This window comes from Copadichromis virginalis, linkage group LG5 (assembly GCF_057382275.1).
Source record: "Copadichromis virginalis isolate Kocher_CV1m ecotype Utaka linkage group LG5, C_Virginalis_male_GT1.1, whole genome shotgun sequence".
NCBI classification, from domain to species: Eukaryota; Metazoa; Chordata; class Actinopteri; order Cichliformes; family Cichlidae; genus Copadichromis; species Copadichromis virginalis.
The window spans coordinates 7265093-7291343 of record NC_140622.1 but is presented as its reverse complement, the minus strand read 5'-3'; the positions used below and the strand labels follow the sequence as shown (position 1 = coordinate 7291343).

Sequence of the window (26251 nt, the reverse complement as noted above, 5' to 3'; positions counted from 1 at the left end):
CTCTAAAGAGCTCAGGTGGCATTAGACTGATGGTTTGTGGCTGGGGCAATTATAATTTATTGTGGACCAGCTAAAAAAAATAAACTGTACTGTGTTTTGTGTAAAATCTATTTAGATAGAAAGGTCCCACATTTAGTGTAAAATTGAGGGAATATATGCGCACACACACACACACACACACACACACACACACACATCAAATGTTCTTCCTACCCCCTCTGGGTTAGGAGTGCCTCAGCAGCACTGTCACTAAGCCCATCTAAATATAGCATCTGGTGACCAGACCTGATCAACATCTGAAAACATAGTGGTGCTGTTGAACACGCCGCCCCCGAGTGGTAGTCAGGGAGCACTGCAGTTTATTACCCATCAAACCCTTCTTGCTCATCTCTCCAGTCACCACCCACACAGAGCTCAACGGCACAAAACAAGTAGTTAATCTGTATAAAAAGTAGGTTGCCTTTATTAGAAGCTGGGAAACCAAAAACATTATCAACATCGTTGTTAATACTTTTTTTTTTTGTAAGACCACAATATTGCCATTACCACCATCATCATCATCACCGCTTCGCACTTTTCCACAACATGCAAAAAGATTCAAGAGTTCAGTGTTCCTTTTCCATACTACTGACAAAATCTTCTCCACTTGGTCTCCTGTAGGAATCACAACTTGGCTTACATTTACATTGCCAGTACAACTGAAGGTAGATTGAAAGAAAAACAAACAAAAAAAAAAGACATCAGAAAGAGAACAGAAGTTGTAGAATGAATGAGTGAGGAGAAATTCATAGCCTTATGCCATGTGGCTCCTGCGGGAAGATGATAGGAACGTCATTCAAGCCCTCAGTGCTGTGAACTACGAGCCGCTATCTGACCCTACCGCTAACAGCGTTAGGTTGATATAAAGAGAGGTTTGTTTTTTTTTAAGTTCCAATCAGAAAATGACAGTAGCTACAGATGGGTGCCAATTCAGGACCTGAACGTAGAAAGAACACTTTAACCTGCGAATGAGGACAGTCGGAAAACAATCGAATGTGCTTCTGAACCAGGGACTAGGTTCGAGTGGGTCCTGTACACATCCAGGACTGACGTTTACTGCAGCCTCAGACTTGATGTGAAAACACACTCCCAAGACCGCAATACACTTGTTTTTTTTTTTTGTTTTTTTTGTTTTGCTTTTTTTCTTTGTTTTTTCGCTTTGACATCAAACACTATTTGTTGCAAAAAAAAAAAAAAAAGAAACAACAAAAAACGTTTAATCTCACAAGTGCTGCACCTGATCTCCGAGTCACTAGTTTTGAGATCGTTTTATGGCTTTGGATTGCTGATCGTACAGATTGTTGACTCGTTTTAAGCCTAATTTGCCGTTTGTAGCAAAGACCTAAAACTTGAGGACAGATTACATTCTCGGGCCTCCAGTGACGATATAATCAGAGCCACGACCGAAACTCAATGAAAATTAAGGCATTGACAGAGAAACAAATGCCGGATATATACCGAGCTGCCCGCTTTTAATCTACTCCCGAGTCGCAGGACTGTGGAAATCTGGAGTCAAAAAGGTGTCCACTTGTGGAAACAGTAATGTGGGCAAAAAAAAAAAAAAAAAAAAAAGCCTCCAGGAAACATGGACCTCGCTAAAGCTGATGTGTTTGGGGGTGGGAGGGGGATGAAAAGGACAGAATAAGTCAAAGAAGGGATGGCTGATCAAACCATCAGGCAAGAACAGATTGGATAGGGTCGACATTTTTTTCTTTAAAATCAAGATACATTTTATTTCTTTTTCTTAAAAAACAAACATTACAAAAAAAATCTGAATAGAGAATTAGAACAATAACCAACAGGAGAAAAACATTCATTTTTTAACTCTGAAAAGAAAACATAAAGACAAAAGAAAAGAAAACAAAAACACCTCTTTCTTAAAATAAAACGGTTTCAGGATGCCTGGCACAAGGGCTTGAGTGTTCAGAAGATGCTGTAGCCATGCAGGGAATAGAAATTGCGTGAGTTTTTTAAAAGGAGGTTATTAGAAAGCCTGATGTACAACAACAGAAACCATTTCACAAAGGCAGCTGATGGGCTTAGAGGAAAAATACAAAAAGTACCCCAATGAAAATTTAAGCGTGTATGCAAAGGCACACACACGCGCGTCTTCTTGAAATGTGCAACGGTGGCAGTCTGACATGTAGCGAACACAGCAGCCGCAAACTATGTAGATCAAAGTGTCTGAAGGAAGCGGAGCTAGCTTTAAAAAGAATTTAAAAGACGCTGCTCAAACTCAAAGAACCGTCTAAAACAACCACCTGGTGCCAAAAAAGCAAACCAGAGAGGGTGAAGGCTTGACCGCTGCCTGCACGTGCTCACTCAACGTCATGTTGCAAATACAGTGCTCAACTTACCGACACATATCAGTAAAAAAAAAAAAAAAAAAAAAAAATAGTAAAGAGTGTGGCCAGTCATGCCTGATAACCGCGAGGAGGAAACAAAGATACACAGCAGTGAAGGGGTGTGTTCACACTCGGGACGGATGCCTGCTAGCGCTGACAGTTTTCACACGAAAATCCAGAAAGGATGAAGAGAAAATGCTAAGTCCTTACATATGCTGTACAGCCACAGGAGCACTATGTCCAAGCTGGAGGCAGCGAGAAGGAGGGGGGAGGTTAAAGAAGCACACCAAGTCCAAACCACTGAGCCAGGCCACCGGCACAAACCAAAAGAACCAAAAAAAAAAACAAAAAGTCTAAACGCAGAGCAAAACAAAAAGAAAAAAAAACAAAACAACAAAAAGAAGAACAGAAAAAACCCACTGAGAACAGACAGAGAGAGATGTGGAGGATGGGCTTCAAATGGGTACCATCTTCTAGTCTTCTCCAGAGGGTGCCTCCTCTTCTGAGCCATCCTCCTCCTCCTCGTCCTCCTCTTCCTCTTCTCCTCCTGCGGCCTCCTTTGTCTTCTTGGGAGCTGGGGAACTCTCCTTCTTCTCGGGCTCCTCCTCTTCCTCCTCCAGGGGACTCTCTGGGTCCTCCTCCTCTTCTTCCTCTTTGGGTGAGCTCTTCTCCATCGCCTTGGTGCTGGGGCGCCCCTTCCCCTTTCCTTTCATTGGGCTGGGGGTCACTTCAGAGAGAAGGACACAAATCAGTCAGTGACTAATCGCACAGGTAAATGCACACAGGCGGGCTGCCATGTAACTCTGACTCACAATGAGGAATATATTTAACACTGGTCGGTACCCACTGCTCTGCACTGGCACACACCTGAAGCAAAGGTGCAAAGCAAAGGCAAACCAATTCATATTTTCTGTTTCCATTTCTGATCAGGATCCACTCAGTGACACATTTTTGCACCATCAACCTTAACAAGTACTTGTTAATGTACATTGCATATGTGTAGTCCTGTAATAGCCTGCTGCAGTATTTCTGTCAGCAAGCAGCGACTTACTTTTATTTATGACTTAATGTCATTATCCACATTCATATTTGTACTTTTGGAAGAAATGAGCACTTTTTCCCTTTCACAAGACAAAGATTCAGATAAACACAGAGGGATGTGATGCTCACTGAGTGAGCAGTAAAGTGGTGATGTGCTGTAGTTTCATCAAGGTGGATTATTCTGAATGTGCCGGGTTGCACAAACTTGATCCTGACAGGAAAGTTTTTCTGACAGTATGAGGAACGGAGTGTGTTTTTTTTTCTCCTGCATTTGTCAGGAAAATTTTGTTCAGCTCTCGTTTTAGAGCACACAAAACACGATGTGCACGACTATTCAATTCAATTTTATTTATACAGCGCCAAATCACAACAACAGTCGCCTCAAGGCACTTTATATTGTAAACCCTACAATAATACATACAGAGAAAAACTTAGCAATCATATGACTCCCTATGAGCAAGCACTTTGGCGACAGTGGGAAGGAAAAACTCCCTTTTAACAGGAAGAAACCTCCGGCAGAACCAGACTCAGGGAGGGGCGGGGCCATCTGCTGCGACCGGTTGGGGTGAGAGAAGGGAGGGCAGGGTAATGACTAGTCGACTGATCGCCGCTATTGTCACTAGTACTCGACGCACTCGTTATTTAATCTATTTGTTAACATTTCCATTGAAAATGCTACAAATCGCCGCGTCCTAAATGTTATGTAGCCATCTGCCACCAGATGGAGCTGCAGCTTATTATCGTTCATTATTTTGAAGGCAAAAAATAAGACACAAACAGTGGAAATTAGGTTTCTTAGAAGGGTGACTGTCCTCTCTCTCACCGATAGGGTTCTGAGTTGAGTCATTCAAGAGGGGTTCAAAATAGCACTGCTACTTGGAGATGGTCACCCCCTGGGTCAAATCCTAATGGGACATGCCTAGAACACCTCACCCAGGACTCAATGAAAGGATTATATTGCTTGGCTGGCCCGGGGATGCCTCCGTGTTTCCCCAGATAAGCTGGACATGACTGAGGGGAAGGCTTGGGCTTCTCTGCCTGCAACCCAGCCTCGTATAAGCATTTAAGATTGTAACTTTTGAACAGGATTCACAGCCAGCATGTCAACTTACTTAACATATTCATTTAATATTCTGACAGTTTCTAAAATAAACAACTTGGGTGTAAAAACTGAAGGTTTTGTGTGCTCAGAGATACACAGATATACAGAGGGAAATGTTGCAGCTGTTTGAAAACTTTGTGGGGGGAAAAAAAACACTTGGAAAGTCGTTGTTTCCGGTTTTGACTACTTCTCTTCCTACATCAGCATTTTTGTGGTTGTACTGTCTGAATGGCGGCACCTATCGTTCAGGAGAATACTGCAGTGACCTCCTGTGACTGCACAATGAAGTTACGGTGAGCAAGGAAGCCACGTCACAGGCATACTGGGACCCATCTTCCTGCACCTGTATTCTGATTGGCTGCCTCACCTGTGGCCTTTAGCCGTGGCTTGGGGCTTTTCTTCTCCTTGTCTGTCCGTCGCCGTCGAATCACCTTCTTGCCTCTCTTCTTGGAGTGACCGTAGTCGCTGTCATCGTCATCCTCCACCATGAAGTCCTCATCGCTGCCAGACTCGTCAGCTGCAAACAGGACACAGAAGAATCTCAGAGAGCGAGCACAGAGGGTATCCAACTGAACAAGAGTCACTGTTTACATACATACACAGCATGCCTGGAATATTAAAGCCTCCCCAGCTTCAGTTTAAAACAAAAACCATTTCAAACACTGAGGTACTTTAATGTTTTCATCCATTTCCAGTTCCAGTTAATACCATGATAGCACTGCGGCTTTAGAGGATGATTCCATTTCCAGTTTGACTGTTGTGGCTCTCTGGGTCACATCCAATTTGCAAGACTTGGGAGTCTACTGATATCACAGACAAGTGATACCACAGACTATACATAAAAGATGGGAGTAGTGACCTCAGCGTCACCTATTGATTAGCAGCGTCCCACCAAGAAGCAAACCAGGCATTTTGAAACTGAGGGGTAGGTCTGCATGTTCATGATCTAAAGACTTGTCGATCCCAATGTAGCTCTGCCCCCAAACTCAACCTGCTTTATCGTTCTACTAGAAACATACAGGGAGCAAAAACACAAGACTAAAGACTACTAAAACTAGTAATAGAACCAATTAAGTTATGAGAAAAAAGCTTACTGAGCTTAGCTTAGCTGACAAACTCTGGTGAGTGAAAACAACTTGAAGTTCAGTTTGTAAATTGTGGAGATAAACACGCTGTTGAACATTAACCTCCAGGACACAGGAGTTATAATCAAATGCACTGTTTATGTTAGCAGAAAGGGACCAAATATTGTATCTGGGTGTTTTCTAATGCCTCCATTTTCCCATCATGTGTATATGTTGTGGAGAACACAGTGAATTAAAGTAAACACCCGGCTATTTCCAGTGTGAATACCTGGATAGAGTGAGGTATGTACAGTGGCTTATGTGCTGGATGAACAGCTAGATGAATGGTGTCTTGTTTTTGTCAAGCTTTTGAACTGCATGGCTTCCTGTACAGTTTCAAAAGAACCAAATCGTTCCAGGCTTCAAACAAAAGCATCACTAACACGATGGTTTATCTATGGTTTAAAGAGGCCAGAAAAGGTGCATGCATGCTCACAGTATGAGTACTATTGCCACGAAGAATGGAGGCTATAGATCAAACTAAAAACCAGACCTAAAGTCTGAAAACAATTACTAGTTAAAATACCATTTAAGCTGTGATAAAAATTCATACTACAAAAACAGCTCACTGTTGCCTGTGTCCTAGCAAATGAAGATACAGGTACATTGTTTTTAGTGAAGACATGAGCTGCTGTATCAAAGTGTGCTGTGTTCTACATACGGTCCATGTAGGGCTCCTCTTGATCTTCATGTTCCTCATCCTCGCTGCCTCCATCTCCCAGCAGGATCTCTCTCTGTTTGGACACGGCCTTTGAGGCCGCCTGACGCACTGTACGCTTTCGACTCACTTCCCTGTCGTCATCGCTGTCATCTACACAAGAACACACACAGACAGTTACACAACGACTCAGAGGATGATGGGTAAAACAAACAAGACAAACGGAAACAGTGCCTTAATGCTGCTCTGTATAGTGCTTTTATTTGATCTCCGGTATCATGCAACTTTATTTCTATTCAGACGTAGATCTTTCCACTAATTCCACAACAAATCCTCCACATCAACTGGTCGTAAAAAACAAAAAAAGGACAGTTCTACTGCCCCATCCCATCATTCCTCTGCGAGATCAGCAAAAACCAAAACAGCTGCAGCCATGCCAGTGCAGGCTGGTGGTTAGCATGCACCCATTAACACTGCCATTGTGCTCGACTTGTCGCGTGCTCAGATTCTTGCAATTGGGCTCATTGCGCTGTGGCCGCCGCCGCCGGGTTGAGGACACGAGTGCATAATCATGCCGGCTATTCCCGCCATTTTAATGATATTCCAGCTCAGGAGCTCAGAGACCGCTTGGAACAGTTTGAAAACTTCAGCGTTTGTGCCCCCTCTCCAAAGTCTTAGCTTTGGTATTGACTGTCTGATTGGCGACACCTATTGTCCAGGTAATTACTGCAGAGGCTTCCTGTGGTTGCTGCGGTGAGTTAAACGACCATTACAGCAGGTATATCGTGGCCTTTAGGCGGTGCCATCCACCCTCCATGATGTATACCGAGTGCCCCAAACACAGAAAACTTATTACTGCTGCTGTTGAGGAGTCACTTCCAGTATGAATACCACAAACGCAGGCTACCAGCATGAGCGCACGGTTCACATCCATACTGTAACTAATGAACATACGTGAGGGGATACTGCCTAAACAGCTTAGCAGCAAAGCAATACAACACAAACACAACATGTACAACCCTGATGTGTAATGAAAAGTCACAGTGGAGCATTGCAGGTAAGCCATTTATGCCATGTAGGACATCTGAAGGCCCACATTGCTGGCTCCACTGCACACGCACACACACAGAGCTCTCTGTGTGTAACTACTCACTTGTTTGTTGATGAGGCAGAAATATAAAGGCTGATTTAAATCAGCAGCATAAAGTTGCTCCGCTATAACTAAAAAGTGGGCAGCAGATACGAACAGGATATTGTCCGGACCATCAATTAATTAATTAATATATTAATTACAAATACCGATATGTTGTCAGTATTTATAATCGCAGCTCAGCAGATGACAGTGACTGATCAGCCTCGTCCACCGTAGCTTCCATTCACAGTAATAATAAATCACAGTGTCGGGGACCGTTGTAGGACAGCAAACGCTTCAATCAGTTGAAATTGTGGGAGGAATAAATGTCCAGGAGAGCACATCCAGTGCTCTCGAGCTGTGGTGGGCTGAGTGAGATATCCTCCAGCTGGATGTGTAATGTCAAGCGATCGATGTCAATGATCTCTTTATCGTTTAAGATAAAACCACGAGGATAACATTGTGGAGTCTCCTGAAGCTATAACACACCGCCATGGCTACACAGAACAAAGCTGATAAACTGACATCCGCCTCGTTTGGTCACATCTAAGAATACAGACAGAGCACAACCGATCAAACTTTAGACAGTTTTGACATTTTAGCTGCCAACTCCTTTGTTTCTTTGATGCGGCTAAAATGTATAGCGCCACATCTGAAGCTCAGACTACAGCCCGTTTCTGAGAGTTTAAAAAACTAAACATAAAGGTAGAGCTGGGCGATAGAACGATAACGATATGTATCGCGATATAACTTTTACTCGATAGAGAAATTAAGCTATCGCGATAGACCTCGCCGCTCTTGTCCTCTTAAAAAATAAAAAAAAAAAGTCAGCCAATCCAAATTCAGTAGCGCAGAGCCGAACCAATCACAGCCGCAGCGTCACGTCGCGTGACTTGTTACGTACAGCACAAGTGCCAAGCCGCACGTGTGTTTGTTTGGGAAGCAGCCAGCGGGTAATGGAGCCAGCGCGTAATGGAGGAAATGAGTGTGCCGACTAGAAAAATCAACCGAGCGTGACCGAAGAGAAAACAGATGACGGTTCCAACGCCGGAGAGATTGTCGAACGGAAGAGCCATAGAAGTTCCGTAGTGTGAAGGTATTTCGGCTATTTCAAGTCTGACAAAAAACAGAGTAGCGCGCACTGTAAATGTGCCGAAAGCAAGTCTGGAAATACAATAAACTGGTGCATGCGTCACTGTGCGCCACGTTATTGTTTCGGTGAAATGAATTTCTACAATACTGTTAATTCTACTCTCTGCAGTGTTTAAATGCTTACATATACACACAGTTACTGTCCCTCCACACATATGACTCGGTTCTGCTTCTATGCCCCAGCTTTGTTTACTTTTTCCCACCGAGGCTTCTAGACTTCTGATTGGCCAACATTTCTGCATGGTTAGGAATCTAGCGCCACCTGCTGCTTTGGCATGTTCATAGCAGCGTTTTCCTTCATTTCTGCCTTTATGTGTGGACGGGATTATTTTTAAAACGAAAACGGAAAATCTCCGTTTTCAAAAATACCCGTGTACGTGTGGACGTAGCCTCAGTCTCTGACTGGAAGCGCTAATTCGTCATTCGGCTTTTGTCAGACTAAAGTAACTGTTAAAACTGTTTGAAAAGCTAAGCTATACAACAAGGAGAGATTGAGAATTTCCTTTTAGTTCTCAGTTTATTTGATACTGACAAAAGTTAGTCAGTTTTGTCTGTTCTTCTGTAAAACAAACTAAGATTTATTTTTAGAATTAATACTTTATTTCTAAGTGGAATTGACAATTTAGTCTGTTTCATTTGTTCTATTTTGAAACTTAAACGCTTTAGCGGCTGCCTTTTGTGTAGTTTGCAATATTTGCCTTTATTTATCTGAAAAAGTCTCATGTTCCTTAAGTACATCTACCCTGTTGAACTTATTATGGGAAATAAATATTTAAATAAAAACAAGCTGCTGATTATTTCACATTTTACTTGTGAGCAACGGCACATTTAAATCTTACAAATATAGTTATTTGGCTTATATCGTGATAGATATCGTTATCGCCTGAAATGAAAAAAACATATCGTGATATGAAAAAAATCTCATATCGCCCAGCTCTACATAAAGGTAGAGCTTTTTACCAAGAATGAGGCTCTTGGTTAGTTTTTCCTTTAGACCAGTTACCAGGCGACCAGTAAACAGTCCATGACTAATATCAATCTCAAAACTATGACTTATTCCTTGAGTGGTTTTGTTTTCTCAAGAAAACACTTTGTGGAAATGTTAAACACATGTGCCGCTCTCAGAGGTTGAACCTTTTTTACTCAGAGGGTCGACGAGAGCTGAGCAAATCAAAATCATGTGCTCGATCACTCAAACTTTTTTTTATTAGTCCTTTATTTATCCAGGTAAAAGTCTCATTTCCAAGAGAGACCTGGCATTTAACAGATAAATAACACCTCAATATCTCCACCTAAACTCTGATCCAGACCTACCTCGATGCCACAGTCTGGATCAGAGCTTGTTGGATCAGTTAGACCACAAACACATTCACATCAGAACGTTGTTTCTTCCTCAGCTGTCATTAAGTGATCTGAATTTTATGCAGAAAATGAGGAAAACCTACACATTTACCGTATGATTTTTTGATATGATTGATTGCTTGTTTTCCGACCACTCTTGCAAAGGTTTGCTGGTCATTATTTGATTTGTTGCATTCTTTTGTTTATAAATTAGCATAATGCCAGTTGAAGCCCTGAGAGCATTCCCAGATCTTCCCATTCTCCATCACCGCATTCCTGAGATTGCGAGCGCATCATCATTTGCCCCTCTTAGTCAATCTGACCGTGTGTGTGGATAACACTGTCCAAAGTAAAATTCCATATACAACAAACAAAGCTGATCAACATTAAAAGCTGCATACGTCTTCAGTGTTTCATGCTGCCAGAGTTGTAGCAGAGAATTAGAAGTAGCCTTCAAACAAACTTGCGTTACCTGCAGCCCGTTTTCTCTTCGGCCCCCGCTTGCTGGGCTTCTCCACCTTGGCTTTCTTTCCCTTTTTCCCTCTTTTTTCTTCATAGTCACTTCCTCCATCTTCATCCTCCTCTCCAAAGTCATTGTCTTCATCATCGCTGCCAAAGTCATCTTTAGTATCGACACAGAGGAAGTCAGTGAGCGTTAATCAAACTCCAGCTGTTTTCAGAGAGAGTCAACCTTTTTCATGTAGCTCAGACTGACTTACCTGCTGAATCATTTTTGGGTTTGGAGAGCTTGTCATCAGAGTCCTCACTGGGGAGCAGAACAAGAAATAAACAAAACAGTGTCTTCAGTAAGTCGAGGAAAGGCAGCCAGGAATGGTCAGAGGGCCTGGTGGCGCCAGTGTCCGGCAGCCTCGCCTCTGACAGTGCGCCCCAGGGTGGCTGTGGCTACAATGTAGCTTACCATCACCAGTGTGTGAATGGGTGGATGACTGGATATGTAAAGCGCTTTGGGGTCCTTAGGGACTAGAAAAGCGCTATATAAATACAGGCCATTTACCATTTACCATTTAACTCTTCAACAAGACAGACTGCAATGGACTGGCATGGATGAAATAATATGGACGTAATGTGCTGAGGACTGGTCTGAAAGATGTCCTGATGAGCTCCAGCCAGTGTTACTCTCACTGATTCAACATTATTCATTCAGTGGGAAGCATGTTTCATTTTGCCTACTGTTGCATTACTGAGTAAAAAATGTAAAAATACAAAACAACCATTTTCTCCTCTATTCAGTCTCTCAGACTTGACTAATTTATTCACATAACTGTGATTTTATCTGCCAAATAACACACCAACATGCCGATTAAACAGCGCGATAATCACACATGATAGAGAGAATAAAGGCCACCTGTGGTGGGCTGGGCCACAGGTGGCAGCAGCAGTAAGAGACTGAGCAATCAGCACTATAACTGGCACTTGCTTTGATATCCAAGAACTATTAAACAAATTCATAAACGGTGCCAGTGTTTGTCTCTGGCACAGTTAATATCCTGCCACTGAGCTCTTTCACTAACAAAAATATGCATATTCTGATATCCTGATTTTTCCTATGTGTCAACTACATGATACACACAACATGTGATGTACTTTGTCCTCCCTTCTTCCAGCCCTGTATGAAAAACTGATAACTGTCACCTGGATCTCTCCTTTTCAAACATATATTAAATCAACAATTTATTTGAAAACAAAGGAACTGCGCATGCGCGTTTTACTCCCATTCTATCGCGATATTTCATTTTCCTATCGTTGCCTAACATTATACCGGTATTACCGTGAACGGTATAATATGGCCCAGCCCTACATCCAAGTGATAAAGTGTAAAATTGATCACAGTGTCTGACGCTGCATTAGAAACTGTAACCAGACACAACAATCCTACCAAATCTCCACTTAGGGCTCACCTGTCATCTTGCGAGTTCTTTGAGCGCTTGTGCTCACGAGGGGCTGGTCGCACCTTCTTCGGCTTGTCGTCACCATACTCCTCATCTAAGGAGAAAGCGCACTTTTAACCTTTAAGACACACAACTCAATATCATGCTAGCAGCTCTACAAGATACCAGTTAAGACATCACAGTGCTTTGAGTTAAATGCTAAAGTCACCACCCTAAATTACTCTCAATGACTTCATTTTTTTTATTTTATTTAACCAGGAAGATCCCACTGAGATTTTACACAAATTACACAATTAAACAAAGGCAACAACACACACACACACAAATAAATGTAAAATATTCTTTGGGGGGGGGGTGGTTAATAAATAAAATAAAATTCAATTAAAATGACGAGCAATCTAATTGAAACAGTTGCATGTTATGGAACTGGCCTCAAAGATTCTTAGTTCTGATTTAAAATCACTTAATAAATGAATTCTGTTATTTTTTTCGTTGTTCTGCAGCTCGTTCCAAACAGAGAGTTGCTAAATGGACTAAAGCTCTTTTGCCAAGTTCAGTTCAGGCAAATGGAACAAAAGCAACAAGTAACCATGCGGACGAAGAGAATAATGACCAGCATGTTTCACTGCAACCAGGGAACGTATATAGGAAGGCAGCAATCCGAGTATTGCCTAATATATAAAACCGTATAAATGAGACTGACTGGCCAAAGCAGGCCATCATACCAGAGGGTATAACTCACGGTGGTGAGTCTGAAATTTACGGTTCGTGCTGAACCTCAGAGAAGCATGAGACACAGTATCAACCATCCAGAGACACTGAGCAGAAGCATTCATATATAGAATATCTCCATAATCCAGAAGAGGCAAAAATGTTGCAGCAACAAACTGCTTCTTTGTATTAAAAGAAAAACACTACCAGAATAAAACCAGCTGTTAGGCTCAGTTATTGCTAGCTTGCTTATACTTAAAACTAACAGAAGACCATTAGTTTTGTACTTATAGGATGGACAAAAATGGGCAAATGAACTTTGTTCATCCTTGTTGCTTTGGCTGGATATCGCAGTAACGATTGGTCAGGAAGGCAGCCGTACCCAGCCACCTTCTCGCCCCATGAGCCAAACCAGCACCTGAAGTTACACTTTGCCTCAACTTGGAAACTTGGACCATGATTTTCTCAGGAGACTGAATATCTTTTAGATTCCAACTGATGAAGCATTTTAAAAACCAACGTTGATATTTGGGGATTTAAAATCTGATATCTCAGCTAAAATTCTGTTTACTTTCAGACACAAAACTGGAACAGATTTGTCAAACATTTGTTCTGCAGAGGTATTTATTTACTGGTCGACACAAAGTAAAGAGAAACTGTGCGCATATAAATGTACCAAAACACAGTATCGCCTCACAGGACAGGTTTTTTTTTTTTTACCTCATACTTTTTACCTTAAATTGTGTCATTACTGTGCACTGATGCTAAATATCTATAGCAGAGACTAATCTGTACATTGCCCTTGTGTCACTCCATTTGTAATGAAACACATCTGAAGCCTCACTTACCTGCGTCATCAGACTCGTTGAATTGTGAGTAGTTCACCACCTTCCTGTTCCTGTGAAGAAGAACACACTGCATTAGATTACATTAAGTTACTGCCATTAGGGCTGCCACAAACGATTATTTTGATAGTCGACTAGTCACCGATTATTTTTGCGATTAGTCGACTAATCAGATCATCATCCATTGGACGTACAGCGTACAGCTTATTGCACCAGCAGCATCTGGTCTTATATAACTATCATTAGCTTACAGCTGTAAGTGTTTAAGGTGCTAACTAAAAATAAAGACAAGATGGTAGTTTATTAATTTTTAATGAAATTTGCAGATTGTTTCGGTGAAGTTTAATAAACTCCTTGCTTTCTAAAATATAACAGGACACCGGAGTATATTCTCCAGCGTCTCACACTTCTGATAATCAGCTGTCTGCTTGACAGTTTTAGCTGTGCAAAAACTATAACTTTAATCTCAGCCAAACCGATTTACTCAGGAACAAATAAAATACTAAAGAAAGCCAAACAATAACATTTTTAAGTTATCTAAGTGACTTATATATATGTTTAACCTGACTAGCGAAAGACGGCGGTGGGTTTGAAAACGATTTGCCGGGAGTCCGGTGTTCTCACGGCTCTAGTTAGCCTTGCCCCCGCCTAGCTAACGAGCTAGTGGGTAACAGACGTCTCCGAAAACGTCGGAGCGCTTTTGAAAATACGTGGTGTCTTGATAAACTGAGCAGATATTTGAGGTTTACACAGCTACATTCAAGCCTGAAAATATGTTAAACGTTTATTTTGTGACCCAGAAAGAATAATAAGAGTAAAGTTAAAACTAACTAGCTGCCGCCATTGTTGACAGCTGCGCTATGAATTCTGGGACACAGCTTCTTCTTCTTCGGGGTTTAACGGCAGCTGGCATCCTTGTACATGCAGTGCTGCCATCTTCTGTTTCAGTCCGTTATTACACTCTTAAATCCTACTACCGGTACTCATTCCTGCGTCCTTTGTGATCTTACAAAGCTTCAAACGATGCGTCGACTATTAAATTAGTCGTCGACGATTTTAATAGTCGACATAATCGTGACTCCTTTGTCACGTGGTGTGAGCAGAATCATCTGCAGCTCAACGTGGCAAAGACCAAGGAACTGATCGTGGACTTCAGGAAGACCAGGAAACACTTGACCCCTGTTTCAATCCAGGGGGTCAGTGTTGACATTGTGGAGGACTATAAATACCTTGGAGTACACATTGACAATAAACTGGACTGGGCTAAAAACACCACAGCACTTTACAGGAAGGGCCAGAGTCGTCTCTATTTTTTGAGGCGACTGAGGTCCTTCAACATCTGCCAGAAAATGCTGAGGATTTTCTATGAGTCTGTGGTGGCCAGTGCGATCCTCTATGCTGTTGCATGCTGGGGGAGCAGGCTGAGGGTCGCAGATGCCAACAGACTTAATAAACTGATCCGTAAGGCCAGCAATGTTGTGGGGATGGAGCTGGACTCCCTCAAGGTGGTGTCGGAGAGGCGGATGCTGTCCAAGATAAAGACAATGTTGGATAACACCTCCCACCCACTCCATGACATGTTGGTCAGTCACAGGAGCTCGTTCAGTGAGAGACTGAGATTACCGAAAAGCACCACTGAACGACACAGGAAATCATTCCTGCCTGTGGCCATCTCCCTGTACAACGCATCCACTTAACACACTGTTTGCTGCTACAACTACACGTTTCTTTTCCAAATATTTATTTATAAGTGACTTATGTATGTATGTATGTATATATATGTATATATTGTACTATTCTTAGTTAGTGTATTGTCTGTCTTGTCTTAATGTTGGTGTAAAATGGAGCACTGTAACAAAAAATAATTTCCCCCAGGGATCAATAAAGTATTCTGATTCTGATTCTGACTAGTCGACTAATCGTGGCAGCCCTAACTGCCATAACCCGATATTAGACAGTGTAGACTAGAGTGCAACAAAGCTATCATATGTAATGTCCAGCAGTTCAGGTGGTGCAAGTGGCAACGTGCTGGCTGTGTATGAATGTCTCGATCGTATTATTTGGTACGAGACATAAAACGCCTTCCAGCCAGGGGGCCCTGAACTGGACACTGGTCTACCTTCTACAGTTACAAAGGCTAATTGGGCCAAGTGTATGGGGGAAGTCTCAGTGACAGTATTTGACTGCACTTCAGGTAACACGCCCTTTGGAAAACTGAAGAGCAGCACTGACCAAGACAAACAGACAGTTCAGGTTAAAATCATTGGGAAAAAATTTACCCCTGAATTAGGGGTGGGCAGTAGAGCAGGGCGATATGACCAAAAATATTTATCACGATATACATTTGAAAATTTGCGATAACGATATAACTGACACTAGACAAAATACTTTACAACTCCACAACTTTATTAGTGCAAAAAAACCATCAATGTATTTTCACTTAAACAAGCAGCTGTTTTTTATGTGCATTAAAGTTATATAAAAACGTAACAGTGCAAATTCCTTGCTGACAGTTTAACCAAAAGGCATTTCCAGTGGAAACTGGCTGACATATCCTCAGCATAAACATGTATAATATCCACAAAACTTAAAAAGAGGTTATACACACACAATACGGTAATATTATGTTGAAGCACAGTACGTATCACTCCGCGAGGCGCCTGCCTACGATAGCCGTAATGCTCCGACAATCCATCAAGCGGTGCGGGTTCGTAGCTTAGCAAAGTCGTACTAAAACATTTGACAGATTTTCGAGCGCCGTGTACCACAGAAAATTGTTTCGAGGTCAGTAAACACAACCAGAATTCATACATAAGGCACACGGGATTATAAGGGGCTCTGTCAATTTTCAGAAAAATCAAAGGGTTGATTTTAAGTGTGCCGTATTTTCCAAACAACATGGTAATAACGACGGCCCGCTAGCAAGCTCTACCAAAAACAGTGCTTTGTTGTGTATCTGACGGACGAAAGCTAAACCAGTTCCACACCACTGAAGTTGCAGCATTTTTACAAACCAATTCTGGTTCATCCGTTTCATTTAACAATCCGCTTTCGCTCTTCTCATTCTACGTCGCCGCCATGTGCGTATGTAAACATAGGCACTGCGCATGCGCGTTTTACCCATATTCTATCGCAATATTTTATTTTCCTATTGTTACCCAAAATTACACCGGTATTACCCTGAACGGTATGATATAGCCCAGCCCTAGGGGGCAGTATAAACGGTATACGGTAGAAACGATATAAATCTGGCCAACGGTAGAGATTTTGACTATACCGCTCTACCGCGATAGCGCATGTTGATGGGGTCATCAAGCTGTGCCTGTTTTGGTCAAAAGCATTGCAGCGGCTGCAAACAACATCATCTGCTAATTATGCCGGGCAACAGTAAAAGCAAAGAGACGAAGCAATTTTGGAATATGAGGAAACCTGCGCTCCCTCCACTTCCCTATCATTGATTCATTAATGTTGAATTCTCTGGCAGCTGCTCTATTCCCATGTTGTTGCAGTATATTAATGACTAACCTCGTATTGTGGATGGATTATTTCAGTTGTTCTCCTGACTGAAGTTTGATCCGTTTATAGCATCCTGCCATGCAATTGCATTTGTCCCTAACCACCAGAAACCCTCACTTAACTTTTATCGAGTGGAAAAAAGTTAGCGTTCATCCTCCAGCTTCACTGTGTTTATATTATGCTAACATTGCTGTGTCGCTAGCAATCACGTAGCACATCATTATATACCAGCTAGCCAGAGGTGTGGACTCGAGTCACATGACTTGGACTCGAGTCAGACTCGAGTCATTAATTTTATGACTTTAGACTTGACTTGAAAAAATGTTCTAAGACTTGTGACTTGACTTGGACTTTTACACCAATGACTTGGGACTTGAATTGGACTTGAACCGGTTTACTTGAAAAGACTTGATATTTTACCCCAAATATAAAATTTAACACGCATATTATATAGAGATTGAAAATGTGACGTCATTCACGGGTAGAACCGCAAAGGATTCTGGGAACTCGTGGCAAGAGGTACTAGCCCACGCAGGCTTTCAATTGAAATCAGTCACACAGCGATAAAAAGAAACACAAAAATGTCAAGAAGCTGTTGTATTATTAACTGCAATAGCCGGTCGCATGACAGCCACGGGAAGCCGACGGGTAAAGAGATCGGTTGTTATCGGATTACGTCGTTGAAGAGAAATTGTTCGAGCCATGTTTCCGAAGTAACAAAGAGGCGACTGGATTGCAGCCATTCAAAGATCAAATATAACGTCCCAGAACACTCCAGCTCACAGGTTAGTCTGCTCCAAGCATTTACACGAAGGTCAGTGTTTTTTAGTAGTTAATGCGTCATTTTTCTTAACATAATTGGTGATATAGGTTACAAGCAAGTCTGGCGCTGAACAGAAATTGTCGCGCTATGCTCCTTTGTTTATTGTGCATAAATAGTGAATTGTCCTGACACAATATTGCGTTTCGCTTCTGTTATTATGGTACATTGACAAAAACATATACTTTTATTCACAGGATAAAACAGGTTTTTTGTATCACTAATTGCCCAGTACGATTACAGCATACAATATTATTGTCACTGCTACATTTCTGTGATGCTACCAGAAATTATTTCCACTGCTAATTAATTACCGTTGAGCTCAAAGGTCCTATTAATAAACGGTTAAGGAATGTGTATTTATGAAGACGATTTGTGAGACTGGTAAACTTATGATACGTACGATGGTCTTTCGTTCTACACGGTGCATTTCAAGGTCCTGCACCCATTCGTCGGTAAACTGTACCTGGACTTGTTGCAGTGACCTGAAGTTACTAAACTTCATGAGTGTGTGCACTCACTCCAAGAACCGTATGATTATAAATATGCATATAAATATGCTACGATGAGATCATGACTTCATCTAACTAGCAAATGTTGTCCAGGCTACGTTGGTGATACAGTTTTTTTTAATGTGTATGATATTTTTGTCATGCGATTTTAAAGCTGGTCCTACAACCGCATCCAAGAATAACATGCAGCTTATCTCAGAACTGTCGGTGAAAATTATTCTTGGAGCTAGGTTTAATTGAGCTGCATTTTAAAGAGGTGCAATTTCACAATTTGTGTATATTTTCTAAGTTCACTATTTTGTCATGTGTTGAGAAAAACACAGATTTAAAAATTACATGGTCTAATATTTACATTTAGCATAACTGCAACATTCTTTTTTCGTTTTTTTTTTTTTAAAGACTCGAAAGGACTTGAAATTCAAAATTTCAGACTTGTGACTTTACTCGGACTTTTACACCAGTGACTTGAAACTCGACTCTGACTTGCCTGACATTACTTGAGACTTGACTTGTGACTTGAGGATAAAGACTTGAGACTTACTTGAGACTTGCAAAACAATGACTTGGTCCCACCTCTGCAGCTAGCCCAACTTCAGTAACCCTACAAATGTCACTGCTGTTTAGTTTTCTGTCTTCATTTATGTTTGAAGTGACAGCAGAGCTGTACGTTTTAATTTGTTTCAGAAATCACTCAGTCAGAACATGCTATATCATGTTTAGGTGGAAGCTAGCGAGCTAACTTCCCGCTAACTTCTAACTGAATTTAATAAATTCTGTTTTCATGGATGCCTGGATGTTAAACTTAATTGTTACACCTGGTAAAGCAGCAACGCTGATCATTTTATTACAGATGAAAGAAATTAGACAGTTTTTAACTCTCAGTGATACCGTAGTGTTCGTTTGACTTTGGGACCTGAAACGGACGGAGTTGACTACGGCAACTTTCCCAGAGCAAAACAGCAGGTCTGTCCTGAATAAGATCAGCAGTGGGATTTTGCCTTTTATTAAACCGGTAATGTTACTTTGGTGAAACCTAAAACGGTACAAAATATGGATACAGCAAAACAATGTCACCAACTGATATTAGAAATCTTGTTTTGAACTCTCTGAAGATTTTAACAATGCCATCTTGGTGTTTTGAAACCAGATGTGAATGATAATTGGCCAGTGCCTTGTCAATCAGAAGTTTCTAACTAATGAGTATACCGTTGATACACAGTATTACCCTGAAACACGGTATGACTAAGTATTACAAAGCGGGCTTGATATTTTATTCAACACAGCCTGAAAATAGTAACAGACCACAAACTTAACAGGAAACTACTTATAGAAGTCAAATCAGAAAGCCGTTTTCAAACAGACAGGGCGCCAGTATACCCTGTGCATTGGTCACTTAGCTCGCTGCCACGTCATCATCACACAGTCACCTGTATCACTGAGCTTCTGTACTGGACCATCATTAACATGATGAACACTGACACAATCGTACTGTCTTCAATCCAGCTGTGACGGTCGTGGTACAATACGCCAGGTTACAAAAATGAAGCGGGGCACGACTGACTGAAGCACCTCAAATACAGTGGTGCACGCAACGTGATGTAACATCAAAAAGATCAACACATGCTTACTATAAAGGGTTGGCAGTCTTTTTGCAGCAACTGTATCTCCCCCGGTGGCCATTTAAAAGAATGCAGCTTTTATACTGCCTATGAGTAAAACTACCAGCTGCATTAAAAAAAATAAAAAAATAAAAAAAGGAGTGCAGCTAGCAGTTCATACAAGAATTAAGGCAAACTGAGCTCCAGTGTAGCATAATGTGGCATAAGTATAATGAATATCAGACTCAATCTCATGTTAGCATACAAGCACAGATGGTAGACAAAGAATAATTGCTACCTCCACTAATCTACAACAGAACCAATTATAATTTCAGTGATAAAATAATGTGCTCATAAACAAGCAGTGTTAAGATATAGATAACCACACAGTTTATTAGGCTAAGTAATTTGACAAAGCTGCTACAGAACTGGTCATTTGATCTGACTGAATTGGCATATTTAATTCAATTCATATGACGCCAAATGACAACAACATTCATCTTGAAGTGTTTTATATCGTAAAGGTAAAGACCCTAAAATAGACTACTCCTGTAAGCAAGCACTTGGTGATAGTAAGAAAGAAAAACTCCCTTGTAACAGGAAGAAACCTCCAGTAGAATCAGGCTCGGGGGGGACAAATCACGATAATAATAACAGTCAAACACCCTGTACACAGGCTGACAACCCTGGCTGCTGGTGCTAGCAATGCTGACATTAGCAATATTTCCAAATTAATCTGACACTGTGTGCGCAATGTTATGCACAACGTTAGATTTTGTTTATTAAACAACCAAATTAACAGTTGTAAACAGCTCTTAATTACACAGAATAGCTCTCCTGACTTTACTGACAGCTTTCGTTTTCTTATGGTGTTTTTATTCTCGCCACGTGACCCACCGTGGGTGGCCCGGGACGACTTCTGACGTCACATCATGTAGCATGCACCACTGCTTTTGTGGCCATCTGACTTGCTGTGCGCCTCTTAATTTTTAGAATCTGGCACATTGTGCCATTGTCGTCACAGCTGGGTTGAACACACAAGTGTACAATTGCATCTTTTTTTTTTTCTTGTAAAAACACCATTTTAATGATATTCCAGTTCAGGTTACGGCGTAGGTCAAAGTGTAGTGTATTTCCAATCGAACCATTTTCTATGGTTAAATTCTGTAGCCCAGTAGGTCGTGAAAATGTAAAGCTATGCTGCCGAGGTCTAGGTGGAGCTCTTGCCTCCCCTCCAAAAAAAAGATACATGAAGTTGGCTATATTAGAGTTAACTGATAAAGCCTCGCTACCAAAGCAATGCATCACCATATACTGCAGTTGTAGACACAGCGCAAGGTACCACGCTTCTCACTAATATTTAAAACATTTGATTATCAAGGAATGTTATAGTCTCATGCAATTATTCCTTGTTACTACTAGTTTAAACTACTAGTAAATTATTGATCAGGAGATTTGAGCATTAAAAACAATAGCATGAGTAACACAAGCAACATACCTGTAAAGAATGTGTTCAAGATTTTTTTTGGGTGGTGCTACGCAACAAAAAGAATATTTTTAAGGTGTCTGAGGTATAGCTGTGCTTCTGCTGACATGGCTTCTAATTTCATTTCTATTCAAACAGAGTTGGTAAAGTAGGCTGCTATCATTTCTGGCAGACTGTAATGTAATGTAATGTAACACACTATAGGCACAAATAATTGCATTATGTTAAAGTAACACTGTCTATGAATGTTACAGATGGGCAGAACTGACAGCGCCTGCAGCATAGCTCCCATATTAATGTATTATTTTACTATTAGCCACTAGGGCTGCCACAAACGATTATTTTGATAGTCGACTAGTCACCGATTATTTTTGCGATTAGTCGACTAATCAGATCATCATCCATTGGACGTAAAACGTACAGCTTATTGCACCAGCAGCATCTGCTCTTATATGACTATCATTAGCTTACAGCTGTAAGTGTTTAAGGTGCTAACTAAAAATAAAGACAAGATGATAGTTTGTTTCGGTGAAGTTTAATAAACTCCTTGCTATCTAAAATATAACAGGACACTGGAGTATATTCTCGAGCATCTCACACTTCTGATAATCAGCTGTCTGCTTGACGTTTATTCAGCTGTGTAAAAACTATAACTTTAATCTCAGCCAAACCGATTTACTCAGGAACAAATAAAACACTGAAAAAAGCCAAACAATAACATTTTTAAGTTATCTAAGTGACTTATATATCATGTTTAACCTGAGTAGCGAAAGACGGCGGTGGGTTTGAAAACGATTTGCCGGGAGTCCGGTGTTCTCACAGCTCTAGTGAGCCTAGCCCCCAGCTAGCTATCGAGCTAGTGGGTAACAGACGTCTCCGAAAACGTCGGAGCGCTTTTGAAAATATGTGGCGTCTTGATAAACTGAGCAGATATTTGAGGTTTACACAGCTACATTCTCGCCTGAACATATGTTAAACGTTTTTTTTTGTGACCCAGAAAGAATAATAAGAGTAACATTAAAACTAACTAGCTGCCGCCATCGTTGGAAACTGAGCTGGGCCGCGCTATGAATTCTGGGACACAGCTGCTTCTTCTTCGGGGTTTAACGGCAGCTGGCATCCTTGTACATGCAGTGCTGCCATCTTCTGTTTCAGTCCGTTATTACACTCTTAAATCCTACTACTTATTCCTGCGTCTTTTGGGATCTTACAAAGCTTCAAACGATGCGTCGACTATTAAATCAGTTGTCGACGATTTTGATAGTCGACGTAATCGTGACTAGTCGACTAATCGTTGCAGCCCTATTAGCCACTGTCGCTAGCCACCACGTTAATGAGGATTTAACAGGCAGCTAATGTAGCTATTGGATGGCGGCTAATAGCTAACATTAAAATGTACAGTGGCAGGTTAGCATTTATTATAACTCTGTAATGCGTCAATGTTGGTGAAAATGGAGCTTTACAAAATTCCTCAAAGTTTTTTTAAATGTCAACTATTGTTCATGTGTTTAGCTGCTAGTGAGGGGAGGGGCTGTGTGCCTGAGTATCTGCAACAGTGCTGTGTGAAGCTGTCTCGGTTGAGGGACAACACTTTTGTAAATGAGTATCTAGTCCAACAGTCATTTTTAGTATTGACTTTCTGGCAACCTCAATAAAGAACAAAATGCAAAAATCTTAACTGCAATGACTTCATCAATGGATCTGTGGAAGTGTCTAATCGAGTTGATTTTATTTTTTTTTTTTATTTTATGTGTAGAAAAAAAACAAACAAACAGAAAAAATATGCTATTCCCAGCAGAGCTTGCCCAAGGTATCAAATGCCCTTTCTATGTAACGCATGCTAATTATTTGTTTTGCTTTTTTTCAGCATGAAAGTATTTATGTTCCTAAAGACATTTTGTCCTGTTCTACTGGTCGTCCTCGTGACTTTAAAATTATAACTCAATGCTTAAACATTTTTGAGTTTTGCTTTTTTTAATCGTTTTGAGAGCACTAGTCTTTCATCCTTTTCAGGTTTTATGTTGGCGCACATTGTCCCAAATCTTTCACAGTGCAGCACTCTTAATTCTTATCTCATGTATATATCTCATGTATATCTCATGCACATATCTTTCTACGTAGCACTTTTTAATTCTTATTCCTACTTTTATTTTTTCATGTCTATTTAATCGCAATTTATGACAGTATGTTTGCACTGTAGCACCGCAGCAATTTCCTAATGTTGTAAACCTGCTCAACATTTGGCAATAAACCCCTTTCTGATTCTGATTCAGTTATATGAGGCAGCCCTGCAATCCATCACTTACTGCCAGACAATGACTATATGGCATGCAACATTTGGATGGCGCACATGTTCAAGCTTTGTTAAGTAACAATTCCAATAAAGTTTATTCAAATGTGATTGCTGTGCTCTGAGTGTTGACAAAAAGAGTAAGGCAGTGTTATTTTGTCCAAAGTTCATTGACTTCACCTGTCTTAATCGACATGTTTAGTTTTGTTTTATACCTGTTGAGGGCTCACGTACAGACTTTGTGTTTAGCATGTAAAAAAAGAAAAAGTAAATATTAAAATCCTACAAAGCATATTTTAACATTGTTACGTTCTTAGTCTAGGCGTGTCTTGAACGCAACAAAAAAAATACCTCAAGACATTTTAAATCCAACTAAGCCCTTATTTTTACAATTTATTTTAATGCAATGCCTTTAAAAGCTTATAAACTCTGAAAGGCAGAAACCCTGTTTTCTCAACCCGAATATAAGATTAAGAAGAACATTAGTTAATGTCGGATTTCTTTTAACTTCACAGCTTTTTTTTTTTAAATAATGAGTAATTTTCATACAGTCCCTAAATATTCACCCAATTGTCTCTGCGAGAATGACCCAGTAAAAGATTCCATGTTGTCGCCACAAAATTTCGAGAACTGAATTTACATTAGATTAGCATTAATGTGATTTACAGTAAAAATGCATTTTAATCTGAATAAAAGGTCTGAATGCACCTCGTGCGTTATAATCACAGCGGGGATCTTGCAATGGGGATGGGGGTTGGAGGGGGTGTGGTGACTTCTTGTAGTTCTCCGCCTTCCTCTGACATCAGCCAGCAGTGTTAATTTACTGCCAGCTCTGTAAATGTAGACCCGCTCTCAGTGCTCTTTTTTCCTCCTCCCCCAACAACAACGACATTTTCGTTGGCTGACACCATTTTTAAAAATGTTCTCAAAGTACGAACCCCCCCCCCGAAATGCGATGTAATGGCGACTACAACACGACACGCACAGTCTGCGCGGTAACAAGATCAAATCCCGAGGCCGACCACCACCTCCTCCGGAGATTTTTTTTTTTTCGTGTGGGGGTGTATTGGCGTTTCTGGAGCCTACCCTGGATGAATGGGTAGCCATATTCTCATTCTCAAACAAAATGGGGAAAACGTTATCTGGCCTGGCTTAAGTAAGCCGTAAAACGTAGCTGGTTAAATCACACCGACTAATTTTCCGCTTGGCCTACATAGCAGCCAACAATGCACATCATGGATCCGTTTAAAAGCATGATAGACACGACACGGCGGCGGGTATCTCCACACAAGACATGGCGAACAGTCCACAGCGCTGGGATCCATATTAGAAAAAATGAGGGTGCACACGCGAGAAGAGAAGCGCACATACACACACGCATGCACACATTCCCATTATTTTTTCATGAAATAAACAAATTCCCAGTTCATAAAACACAACATGGTGGAGACGTGCACGTTATCGGCTACGCCAGGCGCCAGCACGGGGTCGTTATTAACTCGGAGAGAGCAGAAGACATATTTAGCACACCTACCTCACTGGTCTTGACATTTTGCAGGAATACTGTGGAGGTTAAGGATGTGAGAAAGGGGGAGAAGAAAAAGCACAGGGGGGGGAAGGAATATAGATTCCCGCTCTGCAAAACACCGAGGGGAGTGAGGTTGACGCACAACTCCACCGTCCGAGCTAGCGCGTGAAAATAAAAGTACGGCAGCCAGTAGTCCTCCTAACGCAAAAATTCTTATATATATATTTTTTTTACCTCCAGCTACCTTCAAAATGGTGAATAAAACAAACTGAAACTGCAGCCTGTGCTCAACCAAACTACGCGGCCTTGAGGGGTGGGGCCTCCCCGGCAAGGCCCGCCCCCCAATGAACCATGAGAGGCGCAGCGCGGTGCTCCGCTGCTGCCATTGGCTGATTTAAACGACGACTTTTCTTCTTCTTGGACATTTTAGCTGCTCATCAGAGCATTTTTAGCATATAGTTCCCCGCCTCCGTTAACAGGCTCGGTTGAAATGACACTGTTAAGAAAACAAAAAGAGGCCCTCAGGTTGGATACATACATTCAATTCAGTGTGGGTCCCACAAGACCATAAAGCAACGTTGCATCAATAGGTTATAATGTGCATGTATGTTCATATGAACATATATCGTATTTCACTAATCTCTTTGATGTGGCTGTTACTAAGACAAGCCTTTCTCTCCTCTGTTTCACCTGGCAGACCGCTGCAGCATGAAGCGCAGGTAGCGGTTGCATTTATACATTTTTAGCCCACATGTCAGTTAACATGTTATCCCTGTCTCAGTAAAAGAATTTATACTGCTGTGCATATGTTTCATTCTCAAGACTGCTGTGAGAATCTAGTAGCCTCCTGGATGTGAAAACAGATTTCTTCTCCAAACTACTAAATAAAATCCACTTTTATAATGCAGACTGAGCCCTGATAAGCCTTTCTTTTAGGTTCTTGTGACTGGACTGGGCTGTTCAGGCTACGTTTAATAGCCGTGTTTCTGACCTGGGTTTATACTTGTTGCTGACTGCTCCATTTTGGTTAAAATTATGATTAGAAATATTTTTTTTTCCTGCTATTCAAAAACCAAAAGTAATGTTATTCTATTCTTGTTT

At 41.2% G+C, this 26251-nt stretch overlaps 1 protein-coding gene across 1 annotated transcript; it reads right to left on the bottom strand.

Moving 5' to 3' along the window:
- Window positions 1-439: 439 nt before the first annotated feature.
- On the bottom strand, window positions 440-25482 carry nucks1a (nuclear casein kinase and cyclin-dependent kinase substrate 1a). The gene is made up of 8 exons (XM_085455675.1): window positions 25157-25482; window positions 13404-13453; window positions 11854-11938; window positions 10654-10700; window positions 10407-10556; window positions 6313-6462; window positions 4895-5044; window positions 440-3111 (listed from the first exon to the last, which is right to left on the bottom strand). The coding sequence occupies exons 1-8, from the start codon at window positions 25171-25173 to the stop codon at window positions 2858-2860; spliced, it is 903 nt and encodes a 300-aa protein (XP_085311801.1). The 5' UTR covers window positions 25174-25482; the 3' UTR covers window positions 440-2857.
- Window positions 25483-26251: the final 769 nt, after the last annotated feature.